Here is a 15,969-nt window from a genome sequence, read left to right on the forward strand (position 1 = left end):
TAAGGTACCAGCTAAGTGCCAGGCCTCTATTTATACCCTTTAATTATGATATTATTACATATCAGAATACAGGATCCTCCAGACTCTGCAGATTGCAAAGGCTGTGAAGGATACGTGGGAATGTGGGACATGGGGTATGAGGGGGGAGTAAGGAAGGCAATCAGCCAAACAAACATCTCACCCATCAGTGCTTTAACTTTTGGCTTCTTGGTGTATGAATAAGTGCATGTATGCTTGTGTGTGTCTGTGTGAGAGAGCGAGAAAGAGAAAGAGGTCATGCAGGTAGAATGTCAAAATCAAACGCTAACTTTAAAATTGCACAACATTTATTGGAATACAACACACACGTTCTTTACCACAAGTGGCTGAACATCCATTTCAGTTCCATAGTAAAAGTAAGAAAATATGAATACATAGTAAATTCTACATTCATCAGTACTATTACATTAAAATATAAGACAGAGCAGCTGTAAGACAACATCAGGCTATGATACAGGAGAACACCACGGGGTATATGGCATGTTTGTACTGAACCCTATCTGTGTTCACATTTCATTAGGATCGTGCAAGCTCTCAGTGCATCAACAACTGTTTGTCCTTTAAACAACCCTACATAGATTTTACTCTGTCTAGATCTATAAAATGAAAAACATACACACAGAAATGAATGACAGGAATTATGCCCCTTTAACCATCTGAGCACAATTCATTTGCCTCTGCCCTTTAGGCTGGTGTACAATACTTTTGTGTTTTTGGTATGTATAAACAATAAGCATTCATAAAAAAAATGTATAAAATGCTACTGTACAATACTGACAATATAATGCTTTTTTAAGTTTCATGTCAGAAAATGATCTGTGGGTTGGTTCCATAGACTGCATGTTCCATCAGATGCGACCAACAGCATACTGGACATTACAATAAGACCGCTGAATGTTGCTTTCTGTTTTCACTACAAAGTAAACTGATGTGAGGGTTATCATAATAAGAATACAGACAAGATGATCCATCCCAGGATTCAAAGGCTCAAGCCCGATCAGCAGACGATGCTCTGAAGAATGTCTGGTCTGATCATGAAAGTGCCCAGAGAGGATCCTTCCCCAGGAGATGATCACTCCTGGTGAATGTTGCCATCTTTCATCCTCCAGCATTCATACAGCATTCTATGGAATTGAACAGAGAGAGAAAAGGACAAAATAGTTCATTATTAAGATCTCCTTATAATTCTAAATGAAGCAAGAAAAACATTATTGCGAGTATGGAATCAGGTACACTGATGGTTGTAATCATACCGTGGTAAAGTGCACTATGGATAAGATCAGGATGATCAGGAGGCCAATGATCATGGAGGCTATTGCCATGTGAAAGGCTTTCCTACCGAGCCTCGCGGAACCCTCATAGTCCTCCTCATCATAACTGTTCTGAGACTTCAGAAGACAGGAGAGGGAGAAACAGAGAGAGAGGGCAGGAGGACAAGAACAATGGGTACTGTTGAGGCAGAGCAGCAGAAAATATCACTTTTAAACAATTAGAACCATTCATCAATAAATGGTGTAAAAAAGTTTTTAATAATTATTAATCAATTAACAGTGTATACCATTAGTGGACACTGGGGAGATACAGGTAGGTTTCATCCCAGCCAATAAACCATCTAATATTTAGCCAGAGATTCAGAGGGTGACACACCAGTTAAAGAGATCATAATACTACGAATGGAGGGAAGAGTGACGCTGTGTCATTGGTGAGTCAGATGAAAAGGCTGGACTGGACCTGTAAACACTCAATCATTTCTATGGGAAACCCTTCTGGCACTGATCAGTACACTTCTCTGTTTCTCACCCTGTCCCTGTGGCATCTTAAATTCATGTTTATATTAAGGTTTGTCAGAGTGCTGTGGATTACTCAGTGTCATGTGCTCCTCATCTTGTTTCTCACAGCCACAAAGCTGCAACAGCTGCCATTGGCACACATGAGGTTTAATGGATCCTTAAGTCGATCTAATTAATATAATAAAATAAATCCAACAAAATCAGTCTGTTTGAGAAAGAGATATCTGTTTACCACATCTGCCTGTTTGCCTTCCTCATCTGCTGTGGAAAGTGGCAGAGCTACAGCATTGTTTGTCAGACTCGGGGCCTCATTTAAAACCGTTGCGTACATTTTATACTAGATATCTGCTTGCCCCATTTCTGAAAAGCCTGCCCATGCACACAATATTGAGATTAATAAACTTGGTGCACACCATAAGTAGCCCATGCATTTTCCCGTTATAAATCAGACCTGTTGTAAAACTGTGTGCGTGAACGAGCATTATAACTCCGCCTAAAAATTGCCCACCATTCACCTTTTATGGTGACAATAATGTCCTTATTTGCTGTATACTTTGGAAGTATTAGAACTAGGCTAAGACACTATCTAAAGGAAATAGTCATGGAAAAGTGTATCAAATGTTTTTGGAGAATGTTTTCTTTTGCTGTGATATTTGATGTAGTCTAACTGACCGTTTCTGAAAGACAAAACAATTGAAAATTGTTGTCGACCTGTAAGCACACCGTTTGATTTCAATAACATTTTGCATTTACTTTTTCCCGAACCTAAATATGTTGCACTGCCTGCGAATTCTGAAACATTGTCTACTCTGAAAAATATGAAAACTACAGTCGGCCTACTTACAGTGGTAGCCTACACATTTCAATGCAAAGCATCAATTGTGTATCAACTGTCTGTTCACCTGTTCAATTCTACTATATGCATAGAGCAAAAACAGGAAATTAAAAGCCTATTTAATACCTGTAGGCCAAATTAAATTAGACATGCACATGGCAATTAGTTGTATGGCTACTTTGGGAATATGAACTCATGTCCAGAAAAGGTGAAAACCATTGCAAAATATATTTATGATATGTATTTTGTATTATATTTATGAATGAAATATTGTCTACTCCAGAAATTTGACATTACATTATTCAGACGTAGCCTACAAAAGGTGAACCATCTGTTCTATGTTAAACTGAGCTTCAGTTCTGATCACAGAGCTAAATAGTTGAAATAGCTTAACTACGCTGAACCAAAATATAAGTAGCTTATCTACACCGAACCAAAATATAAATAGTTTATATACACTAAACCCAAATATAAATGTAACATGTAAAGTGTTGGTCCCAGAATAAAATAAAAGATCCCAGAAATGTGCACAAATTTGTTGACATTCCTGTTAGTGAGCTTTCTCTGTTGCCAAGATAATCCATCCACCTGACCGTTGTGGAATATCAAGAAGCTGATTAAACATCATGATCATTATACAGATGCACCTTGTGCTGGGGACAATAAAAGGCCACTCTAAAATGTGCAGTTTGGTCACACAACACAATGCCACAGACATCTCAAGTTATGAGGGAGTGTGCAATTGGCATGCTGATTGCAGGAATGTTCAAAAAAAGCTGTTGCCAGAGAATGTAATGTTAATTTCTCTACCACAATGTTGTTTTAGAGAATTTGGCGCTACTTCCAAGGCTATGGTATGGGCAGGCATAAGCTATGGACAATGAACACAATTGCATTTTATCGATGGCTATTTGAATGCACAGAAATACTGTGACGAGATCTGAGGCTCATTGTTGTGCCATTTATCCGACACCATCACCTCATGTTTCAGCATGATAATGCACGGCCCAATGTACACAATTCCTGGAAGCTGAAAATGTCCCAGTTCGTCCATGCCCTGCATACTCACCAGACATAACACCCATTGAGCATGTTTGGGATTCTCTGGATCATCGTGTATGACAGCGTGTTTCAGTTCTTGCCAATATCCAGCAACTTCGCACAGCTATTGAAGAGGAGTGGGACAACATTCCACAGGCCACAATCAACAGCCTGATCAACTCTAAGGTTAAATCCAACATATGCACTACAACTGCCTCTGCAATGCAATGCTGCAGGGCAAATGCAGCTTTCCATTGGAAATTAATGTACTTCTGGTGTACCAAAATGTAATGACGCTGTCGGGGTGGGTTTGATTGAGGTGTTACACCTCGATCACACCGACAGCTTCATTGCATTTTGGTACACCATAAGCAGTGGCGACCCATCATTCAGGGCAGGTGGGACAGTTAATAAAGCTGCATACACACATGGTCTCTTTTTTGTTTTCTTGAGTAAGTCAGCTCCAAAATGCAGGTGTTTCAGCCTAGCTCCGTGCTTCTGTGGTGGTGGGACGAGCCAACAGAAAATAGGAGCACTGCGCCATGATTGGCTCAGTGTTCTGTCACTCAGTTTAAGTCCTTAGTAAGGGTAGACATCCAACATTTTAGCTCTTTGGGTCCTGCCATAGAGTTATATTACAAGTGCCCTTCCAAGAAGGCTCAAGGTCATTGGCCACAGATAAAATTACGTCAAATCATGTTATATGTACATTAGCTTTGATTGGACTGAGGATGTCAAAATCTTACTTTTAAAGTCTTAGCTAGCAGTCATCATCATGAATTAAGTCGACAATCTACTAGCACATCCTTTTAAATCCTTGTCATATGAAGAGAAATAATGAAGATAAATGACAGAAAAAACATATCGGTGCTCATCGGCCATTGGACATAAAGATTACACAAGTTGAAAATCGCAAATTCAACAAATGAGTAATCTGTAAAGAATCAGTGGCTAACTGCAGGCATTGCAAAGCAACCACTAACGTTAGCCTGCTATTCAATGGAGTGCTGTGTGTTTTTTCCCCCAGAGTTCCCACCATAATTCCAGAGAATGCCAGACTTTTATGACAAAATTTGCAAACAAAGGACTGCCGCGCCACCTTCACAAGGTGAGTCCAAAAATGTCTTGTATGCTGCTGCATCAATTATGTTATATGCCAGGGAGATATGTATACTGTAGCTAAGAAAGTAACACTAAGTGTATGTTGTGTAGTAAGCTGTTAGTAGCCCATGTGCCTCACCCTAATAATTTGGTCTATTTTAACCAATGCGGTATTGTAAACACATCGTTCGTGGCCGGTGTGTGCTTCTTTTTGTACAGCTTCGACAGTGCTACCGATAGTAGTGGTGGTGCTTGGCTTGCACATGCAAATTCAGCACACAAACATTTCTACAATAGAATTGTGTTATTTAATGTGTCAATTGAAAAGCTTATTTAACGTGTCAAATAGTGTTATATGACATGTATCTCTTTTGACACTCAAAGACCCAAACGACGTGCAATGTGCCTCACCCTAATAATTTGGTCTATTTTCCCCTCTTAAATTCACCTACTGTTCTAACTTGGTGGTGCACATGTAGCCTATAACCTGTTTTAGAGAAATGTAATCATTGAATATTGTAAGAGCTTTCATTGTCTATTTATATGCCCCCTGTATTTATCCTACGGTTCTGACTTGGTGTACAGAGAGAATACTGTAAGAACGGCCCATGTTCTGAATTCTGTTGCTGTACAAAAGTGCTGAAGAAATAGTTATATTGACTACGTCCGTCGTCGCTTGCTCATTAATGTCTTAATCAAAATTACGGATTGCCTCTTATCCACTTGTCATCCCCTTGTGCCATAGTTTGCACATCTCAATTGTCAGTAGAAACCACATTTTTTTAAGCAAGTCAGCCATATCGGCTATGTTTTTTTTAAAGACAGTAAATGAGGCTGAATGAACTGTTTTGCTGCCAGATAAGGCTCCGCTGAAAGCCAGGTGTAGCAGTGGTAAGGTGTTGGGACTCTGCTGTTGGGATAGCTTTTTGTAGGACATAACAGTTTGTGGGTACTGTTTGTCACAGTTATAGTGAAATTAATGTATTATTTAGTGTTGTGTTGTGGCTTTGCTGGCATGCATCCCACATTTTTGTTTGATTGCCCCACCAAGATTTACATGCTAATATCGCCACTGACCATAAGTACATTCATTTCCAATGGAACGCTGCATTTGCCTTGCAGCAGGCAGAGGCAGTTGCAATGCGTTCTGTGTGGTGCATATGTTTAATTTACTGAACGTGTGCGTCAAACTGTATGCGTAGACGTCTTGACAGACATGGTAGCAGAAGGTGAATGTTGAACTTTTGTTGCATACATATACAGATGACGCTGCACACTATTTTACGCAATGACGCTGTCGGTGTGATCCAGTCCTTACAGAGTAGACTACGTGTGCTTCCATTAGCTGGCTCGGTGTAGGAGGAAGATTTTTGTGTGTGAAAATATATTAATGTCTAGGTTACACTATCCCGCGAATCTCCCGCAAAATCATCTTGTTGTCCCACATTTGGGTCTTTTAATTTAAATGTGGTCACCCACGTCTGAAGGTAACCAGGTACCATTTTTTTTAAAATATGGAAGTATGAAAGTAGTTTTGTGACAACAAAAAAAGGGGTTAACTGTGTCTATATACTATATATATCTCCTAGATATAGGACAGACACTTCAAAACCTTATTCCTTATGATTAAGTTTAGACTGTTTTGCCATTTATGAACGTGTTATTCAATGCATTTCTAATGGCTGTAGTAGTAAAGGCCAAATTCAGTATTTAATCAAAAATATATACAGTGTACACTACATGGCCAAAAGTAGGTGGACACCCCTTCAAATAAGTGGATTTGGCTATTTCAGCCACACCCATTGCTGACAGGTGTATAAAATCGAGCGAGCACACAGCCATGCCATCTCCATAAACAAACATTGGCAACAGAATGGCCCGTACTGAAGAGCTCAGTGACTTTCAACATGGCACTGTCATAGGATGCCACCTTTCCAACAAGTCAGCTCATCAAATTTCTGCCTTGCTAGAGCTGCCCGGGCAACTGTATGTCCTGTCTCCAGAAACAACGTCAGCACAAGAACTGTTCATCGGGAGCTTCGTGAAATGGGTTGTCCCAATGCATAGTGCCAACTGTAAAGTTTGGTGGATGAGGAATAATGGTCTGGCTCTGTTTTTCATGATTCGGGCTAGGCCCCTTATTTCCAGTGAAGATAAATCTTAATGCTACAGCACACAATGACATTCTAGACGATTCTGTGCTTGCAACTTTGTGGCAACAGTTTGGGGAATGCCCTTTCCTGTTTCAGCTTGACAGTGCCCCCCGTGCACAAAGCGAAGTCCATACAATTTTTCAAATTTGATTTAACAATGTATTAATTGTCATTTTTTTAAACAATTTAACAATCATCAGAAAAATATGACACAGATAATGCCCCGTTACTCCTTCCACCTACACAAAACAGCATGCTACATGGGAGCACATCGTACAAAACCCTTCCCTCCCCAACCCATTAACACCCCCCTCCCATCTACCGGGATATTAGCGTCGATGATTAACAAAAACTAAACAGAATGACCTTCACATTCAATGTAGAAAATAAATTATCAACGCAAAAACAAATAATACATTAAGAAAGAAAATAATGAGGCAGCTAAGGTGACATCTCTAGAAACTGCTGAAAGTCCCCCCAGACCTCATTAAATTCAAAGGGTTCATTACGTGAATTGTAGTAATTTTTTCAGATGGAATATAGGATATTAGTTTTAACCACATCTGCTTGCTTGGCGGAGTGTCACTCTTCCATTAAATAGCTGTGCATTTATTGGCTGCAATGACCGCCAATTTAATGAATCTGGTTTTGCAGAGTCATCTTCACGAAGAATAAGGGAAGGATCTAGTGGTACAGTAATTTTAGTGACCTGTGATAAGATCTGAATAATGTTATTCCAATAATTGCCTTGCTCAGGGCAGGACAAAAACATATGCATAAATGTGCCCAAGGTGTAAAACACATTTAGGTTTTAATTTTTTTTTTAAATGGATCTTATACAGTCTCTCTGGTGTAAAGTAGACCCTATGTAAAATATTGAATTGCATCAATTTGTGCCGTGTGTTAAATTAAATATGCTGAGCATCTAAAAATAGCTTTTCTCATCCTCAACAATGAGGACAAGGTCATCATGCCACTTCATGCAAGCCTTCAGAGCGTCATCGTTCCCCAACAGACCTTGAAGACCAGAGTACACGTAAGAAATTAAACCTTTGACCCCTTTATTCCCAAGCCACAGTTGATCAATTATAGGTTTACAAATGGACTGAATCCTACCTCCCTGTTGAGTGGCAATATAATGCCTAACCTGTAGGTACTTGAAGAAATTAGATTCAGGTAACTGAAAATGAAATGCCAGTTATTGAAAGGATGGTAGTTCAGCTTCTCTATACAGATGACCAAATGTTTTAATTCCTTTGTTGAAACAAGAAAATGTAATAGCATCTCTCAGGGGTTTGGGTAAGATGGGGTTATTATAGAAAGGTGTTTGTTCATATATAGATTTATACCCTTCTGTTTGTTTATGGACTTCAATCAATAAGTGTTTTTAATGAAAGGGTTGTTTTTTATGAGACCTATCAAAGCTTTAGGTGGGCTAATGTAAGGTATATTTGCCAATATTACTTCCTCTATCTGTCTCCAAGAGGGTGAACTTGTTGTATTTTGCCATACCCACACAGCCTTTAACTGAGATGCCCAGTAATACAACTGGAAGTCAGGTAGGGTAAGTCCTCCTTCTGAGTACGGTTCGCATAAAGTTGTGAGTTTCACTCTGGGGGGTTTCCCTTTCCACAGAAATGAAGAGACCTTCCAATTAATTTGTTTGAAAAAAACTTTGCGAATATGAAAGGGAAAAGTTTGAAAAAGGTACCAAAGAATTTTGGTAATATATTAATCTTTACACAATTGACCCGCCCAGTAAGAGAAATTGGTAAATCCCACCATCAATCCAATTCTTCCCCATCCTTTTTGAGAAGTGGAGTATAGTTCAGTTGATATGTCTTAATAATTTCAGAAATAATTTGCAATCCAAGGTATGTCATTTTCTGAGGTCTCCAAGAAAACAGCTGGCCTAAGATTGGTTTCTGCATAGCTGCCCTGTTAATAGACATAATTATACTCTTTGATGGGTTAATTTTATACCCTGAAAATGTCCCATATTCTTTCAGGATGTCAACTAATGCTCAGAGTGAAATAATGTATCAGCATATAGCGAGACCAGATGTTCACGCCCACCTATACGAACACCATGGATGGATGGATGAGATCTAAAAGCTGCCAGAGGCTCTACAGCCAAAGAAAAAAGGAGAGGACTAGCGGGACAACCCTGTCTTGTGCCACGTGATAGAGAGAACTGTGAGGAAATGTTTCCATTAGTCAGGATCTGAGCTACCGGACATTTGTACAGTAATCTAATCAGACCTACATACTTAGGTCCAATATTCATCCTCTGTAAAACTTCAAACAGTTAGGTCCATTTTATGCGGTCAAAAGCTTTTTCCACACCTAATGAAGCTGCTAGTACAGGTTCTTGGATATTCTCTACATAATGCATAATATTAAATAATCTTCTGATATTATCAGGAGTTGAGCGGTTTCTTACAAAGCTTGTTTGGTCCATATCAACCAAGTCAGGAAGAACCTTATCTAGTCTAAGAGCTATGAGTTTAGCAAGAATCTTATATGAAGTGTTCAATTAAGTTATTGGTCTATGCGACTCACAAAGCAGAGGATCTTTCCCAGGTTTGAACAAAACTGTGGTCAGTGCTTATTCAAGTGTATCTGGGAGCTTTTCTGTCTCTATGGCATAATTAAACATAACTCAAAGAGGCTCGATTCGTTTGGGTAAAAAGGATCTTTAGAATTCAATAGGGAATTCGTCTAACCTTGGTGATTTTCCCCCAGCAATGTTGAAAATGGGTTCCCTAATTTCCTCAAATGTAATCTCTTTCTCATAGTACTCTCTATCCCTATCAGTTATAGCTTGTAAATTGAGTTTGTTCAAAAACTCATGTATTGTGGCAGGGGCATCCCCTTCAGACTTGTACAGTGTTTCATAAAACTCCCCTAAAGACTAGATTAATTACCTCAGGACCCTGAACAACTGTATTATTTGTTAGAATAATATCTCTACCAGCTTCCTCTCGCCTTATCTGCCAAGCCAGCAACATTCCTGCTTTATCATCTCCATGTTCATAAGACTCCTGAACATCTAATGAAATGCCTACCCAGACTATTTGCATGCCCCCCCATTTTACACTGCTGCTACTCTCTGTTAATATATATGCATGGTCACTTTAATAACTCTACCTACGTGTACATATTACCTCAATTACTTCGATACCAGTGCCCCCGCACATTGACTCTGTACCGGTACCCCCTGTATATAGCCTCGCTATTGGAATTTTACTGCTGCTCTTTAATTATTGGTTACTTTTATTTCTTATTCTTATATTTTTATTTATTTTTTAACTGCATTTTTGGTTAGGGCTTGTAAGTAAGCATTTGACTGTAGGGTCTACACCTATTGTATTCCACGCATGTGACAAATATCATTTGATTTGAAGGGGGTAGATCCAGAATTTTGGGAATACATTCCTTCTACAGCCTCCGGGTAACCTTGAAATCACAAATTCGAGCGCTTTTGGAAATGTTCGTAAGAATCTAATTTCTACCCGAGTTTAGAGATGGCATCTTCCAACTTCTTGCACTTTTGATTCACGTCCTAGCGGACATCCTGGATGGCAGCCTGGTGGTCAGCATGGTCTTTTACTAACTTTGTCACTCGTCCCTCTGACTTTCTGGTCTTAGAGGAGTTAATTGACCAGCACATCAATTTTGCTGAGGCGTTCAGAAAGTGTCTCTTGGATTTTTGTTACACCCTTGTCCATCTCCATTCTGAACCATGCTGGTGCTTATTCCAAGCTAGTATTCGTCGAGACTGAAGAAGGGCTGTCAGAGGTTGACACTTTTCCATGCCTCGTCTGAGGCTTTGCTAGATTGGGCATCCTTTGTTTTGGCGATAAAAGAGATGTTTTAACTTCCAACTCACTATTAATGAAGAGGTAAACCATGTCAAAATGCCTTAACATTTTATGAAAGTTCAAGGGCGCTACGCAGACACGTCTTCTTAGAGCTTCGCCATTGCTGGAAGTCTACAGAAATTATTTTTGAGATCGGTGTGGAAGAACTTGACTGCTCTGCACAGAGCCCTGACCTCAACTCCATCTAACATCTTTGAGATTAATTGGAACGCCAACTGTGAGCCGGGCCTAATCATCCAACAACAGTTTACGACCTCACTAACGCCCTTGTGGCTGAATGGAAACAAGTCCCCGCAGCAATGTTCCAACATCTAGTGGAAAGCCTTCCCAGAAGAGTGGAGTCTGTTATAGCAGCAAACGGGGGATCAACTCCATATTAATGCCCATGATTTTGGAATCAGATGTTTGACGAGCAGGCGTCTACATACTTTTGGTCAGTGTATATATTAATTTCATACCTACAAGGAACCTAAAATGTTATGCTACGACCATATTAAACCCCCCCCCCCCCCACCAACGGCTTAGGCTTTTAGGGGTTAATAAAAAGGAAAGGAGAAAGTCAACAGTGGTGTTTGCTCTACTGAAACTACAAAACCCTATCAGATACAGATGGAGGCCATCCAAAAGTGTGTCTATCCACCCTAATCCCCCTTGCTGTTACTTCAAAAACAATATGGCTTTACTCCAAATTTGGACACTCAGGGCTGAATACTGGTGTGTTAACTCAGACAGTCACACAAATCATACATTGATGTCACATACTCTTAATCAGTCCATACAGTGCCTTGCAAAAGTATTCACCCCCCTTGGCGTTTTTACTATTTTGTTTCATTACAACCTGTAATTTAAATGGATTTTTATTTGGATTTCATGCAATGGACATACACAAAATAGTCTGAGTTGGTGAAGTGAAAAAATGTAAAAACTTGTTTTAAAAAAAAAACGGAAAGGTTGTGCGTGCATATGTATTCACCCCCTTTGCTAAGAATCCCCCAAATAAGATCTAGTGCAACCAATTACCTTCAGAAGTCACATAATTAGTTAAACAAAGTCCACCTGTGTGCAATCTAAGTGTCACATGATCTGATCTCAGTATATATATATACCTGTTCTGAAAGGCCCCAGAGTCTGCAACACCACTAAGCAAGGGGCACCACCAAGCAAGCGGCACCATGAAGACTAAAGAGCATTCCAAACAGGTCAGGACAAAGTTGTGGAGAAGTACAGACCAGGGTTGGGTTGTAAAAAAATATCCGAAACTTTGAACATGCCACGGAGCACCATTAAATCCATTATTAAAAAATTTCAAGATTATGGCACCACAACAAACCTGCCAAGAGAGGGCTGCCCACCAAAGCTCACGGACCAAGCAAGGAGGGCATTAATCAGAGAGGCAACAAAGAGACCAAAGATAACCCTGAAGAGCTGGGCTTTACAGAAGAGTGGCCAGAAAAAAGCCATTGCTTAAAGAGAAAAATAAGCAAACATGTTTGGTGTTCGCCAAAAGGCATATGGGAGACTCCCCAAACATATGGAAGAAGGTACTCTGGTCAGATGAGACTAAAATGGAGCTTTTTGGCCATCAAGGAAAAAGCAAACCCAACACCTCTCATCACCCCGAGAACCCTATCCCCACAGTGATGGTGGCAGCATCATGCTGTGGGTATGTTTTTCATCGGCAGAGACTGGGAAAATTGTCAGAATTGAAGGAATGATGGATGGCGCTAAAGGGAAATTCTTGAGTGAAACCTATTTCAGTCTTCCAGAGATTTGAGACTGGGATGGAGGGTCACCTTCCAGCAAGACAATGACCCTAAGCATACTGCTAAAGCAACACTCAAGTGGTTTAAAGGGAAACATTTAAATGTTTTAGAATGGCCTAGTCAAAGCCCAGACCTCAATCCAATTGAGAATCTGTGGTATGACTTAAATTGCTGTACACCAGCGGAACCCATCCATCTTGAAGGAGCTGGAGCAGTTTTTCCTTGAAGAATGGGCAAAAATCCCAGTGGATCTATGTGCCAAGCTTATAGAGACATACCCCAAGAGACTTGCAGCTGTAATTACTGCAAAAGGTGTCTCTACAAAGTATTGACTTTGGGGGGGTGAATAGTTATGGGGGGGGTGAATAGTTATGGGGGGGTGAATAGTTATGGGGGGGGTGAATAGTTATGGGGAGGGGTGAATAGTTATGGGGGGGGCGAATAGTTATGGGGGGGTGAATAGTTATGGGGGGGTGAATAGTTATGGGGGGGTGAATAGTTATGGGGGGGTGAATAGTTATGGGGGGGGTGAATAGTTATGCACTCTCAAGTTTTCTTATTTCTTGTTTGTTTCACAATAAAACATATTTTTCATTTTCAAAATATGTTGTTTAAATCAAGTGATACAAACCCCCCAAAAATCAATTTTAATTCCAGGTTGTAAGGCAACAAAATAGGAAAAATGCCAAGGGGGGTGAATACTTTCGCAAGCCACTGTATGCTCTTCCTGCCCCACAGTACTGCTGTTGATGAGGGGAAACTATACTCACAATACAGTCATTGTATTGTGCAAAGCTGTGTCCATTTACTTTGGTTGTCTAAACTCTCCCGGAATGTTAACCCTCCAACACATCTGGGATCTGGGATTTGACACAGTCGTGGACATATATCCTATCCTGTAGTTGAACTTCAGCTCCATTCATGACCGAGCACACATCGTCAGCATTATGTGTACGTGTGTGACGCTGACGGAGGTTCAAAGAGGTGGACAGGCTATTTTTGTAACTCATAAGACTGAACTTCACAGGCACACTGACTCATTAGCCATTCAGTGATCATACACCACTGACACACTTGCACTGAGACAGGTGCATCACACAGAACAGCATGTATAATTTCAAATAAACTGTTGTGCCACAAAAAAATGAAGAGTTGTCATGGCTGAGATTTCACTCATGATATACTGCTAATAAAATGATCAGTGTTTCTCAAACATTTTAAAACACAGTCAAAATAACCAGTCCTCAATACCTTAACAGTATCCAGAGATAAGAGGTCACATATCATTGATCCATCCTCTTTACTTCATGCCTGTCTAAAGATGACACGTGTACTCTATTCTTGACCAACATTGAGGTAGAGGCAGACATCATTGACCCAACTCTTGATCAGACTCACCAGTACAGAGAAGACCAGAGCCACGATGTTAACAGGCCAGGCTGGGCAGAAGCAAGTGAGGATGGTCAGGTAGACATAGTTCTTCAGAGGGGGGATCTCCTGGGCCTCCCTGCCCCCCAAGTGGTCATCACTCACATCCAGCAGCTGCTTGGTCTTCACCTCTGTTGGCTGGGGCGTCCCTGGAGACATTGGACCGGCTAAACAGGTCACACTGGTCAGTCAGAGATGGACAGAAAGGAAGTAGAAGAGCCAGGTAAAAAAGTAAGCCAATGTATGGGAGGAAAAACCCTACCTGGGGACGAGTGTCTTAAGACTGTCTTAGGTGTGAGAAGACTGAAGCACACTAGGGGCTCCAGCCAGAGATGAGAGATGACCTAATTACTTTCAGGGGTGAATACTATCCTTCTTCTGAGAGAGGAGGGGCACTAGAGGACGGAGAGAGGCAGGGACAGGGAAGAAAGTGAGATGAACAGAGTTCAAGACAGAAAAAGTGAAGAGAAAGTAGATTAAGGCATGCACATAGGGCCCGAATCCAATTTAGTTAATTATGCATTTCTTACACACGTCTTTCCTACACACTTCTCAGTAGTTGGTATTCAGGCTTACCTTGTGCTCAATGGGCTTTGCAGGCGTGGTTCCCTTGCACGCATTGAATACATGTAATTCAACAGCTGAAAACCCTCCCACTTGCTGTCAACAGATTTTCTCATAGAGTTTTGATTCAATAGGGTTTTCAGTACATTTATCTGAAGCCATCCCTTTAAATACAGTGTACCTTTTAGTTTGAATGTTGTCCACAGACTCACTAGAATATATGGAGAGAACGAGTTCAGAATATTAGGGATAATGTAAGAAAGCCATCAAAATATTTGCTTTTTTTCTGATAGAAATAACACCATTCTCGATGCACTGTAATTTACTTCATAAGAGCATATTTATTATTGAACCTTTATTTAACTAGGCAAGTCAGTTAAGAACAAATTCTTATTTTACAATGACGGCCTACGTGAGACATGGGGTGCGTTTGATCGGATTATTTATGTTAAATCCGTGACCAACTTTCAGTGTGTTGCACTGTGGGGATATAAATTGTCCGACTTGTACCTACATTATCACGTTTTAAGGTATGACCCAGGTGCAGACAGTGTTGAAGAAACAAAAGTTTATTCTTTAAACAGGGACAGGCAAACAGGTCAAGCAGGCAGGGGTCAATAATCCAGAGAGAGTGTAAGGCATCGGAACAGCAGGTGGGTTTAGGGTCAGGTCAGGCAGAGGTCGGTAATCTAGAGTAGAGGCAAAGGACAGCAGGCAGACTCGGTCAAAACTAGAAAACAGGGACTATAGCAAAGACAGGGTGCACCAGGAACCACTGGTAGGTTTGAACGAACAAAACTAACTCACACAGAGAGAGGGACAGAAAACACAGGTATAAGTACCCATGGGATAATGAGGAAGATGGGTGACACCTGGAGGCGGGTGGAGACAAGCACAAGGACAGGTGAAACAGATCAGGGCGTGACATACATGTCGACTGCATGAACTTTACAACAACCATGTGATAAAAGGTCCTGAAGTTTCGACTGCAGTCTATTTACATTTTCTTCAGTTGCTCGTCACTAGCGGCAACTTGCAGCCATCGCCTGCATTGTTGGAGGCACTATTTGTGTTTTTGTTTGACCCATGCGAATGGGACCAAAAACATGACTGAAACAGGAAGTACCTTTGCTGCAATTCACTTGTATACAGTGGATATATTTGAGGCTCTCTCTCCCCAATTGACAGTATAATGTAGGCTACGCACATATTTAGTGTGTGATATGGGGTTGGAGACATGTTTATTTCCACATTACATGTAAAAGCCTTTTAAAACTATGGCAACACTGCCATGTTGCACTGAGCTTTGTTGTTGGAAAACTACATCAGTGTCTCACTTTCGGCTGTATACAGATGCACCTCCTCCGACTT

General features: G+C 40.6%; 1 protein-coding gene across 2 annotated transcripts; it reads right to left on the minus strand.

The window, feature by feature from the left end:
• Positions 1-308: 308 nt before the first annotated feature.
• LOC109871774 (transmembrane protein 233-like) lies at positions 309-14,402 on the minus strand. 2 transcript variants are annotated; one of them, XM_020462769.2, is made up of 4 exons: positions 14,297-14,402; positions 14,005-14,201; positions 1,293-1,427; positions 323-1,163 (listed from the first exon to the last, which is right to left on the minus strand). In XM_020462769.2, exons 2-4 carry the CDS (start codon positions 14,191-14,193, stop codon positions 1,152-1,154), a joined length of 336 nt encoding a protein of 111 aa, XP_020318358.1. In that variant the 5' UTR covers positions 14,194-14,201; positions 14,297-14,402; the 3' UTR covers positions 323-1,151. The 2 variants fall into 2 exon arrangements, with proteins under 2 accessions (XP_031675194.1, XP_020318358.1); XM_031819334.1 differs by having other exon boundaries at positions 309-1,163; positions 14,005-14,330.
• Between the last annotated feature and the right edge of the window lie 1,567 nt (positions 14,403-15,969).

Source organism: Oncorhynchus kisutch, linkage group LG3 (genome assembly GCF_002021735.2).
Source record: "Oncorhynchus kisutch isolate 150728-3 linkage group LG3, Okis_V2, whole genome shotgun sequence".
NCBI lineage: Eukaryota > Metazoa > Chordata > Actinopteri > Salmoniformes > Salmonidae > Oncorhynchus > Oncorhynchus kisutch.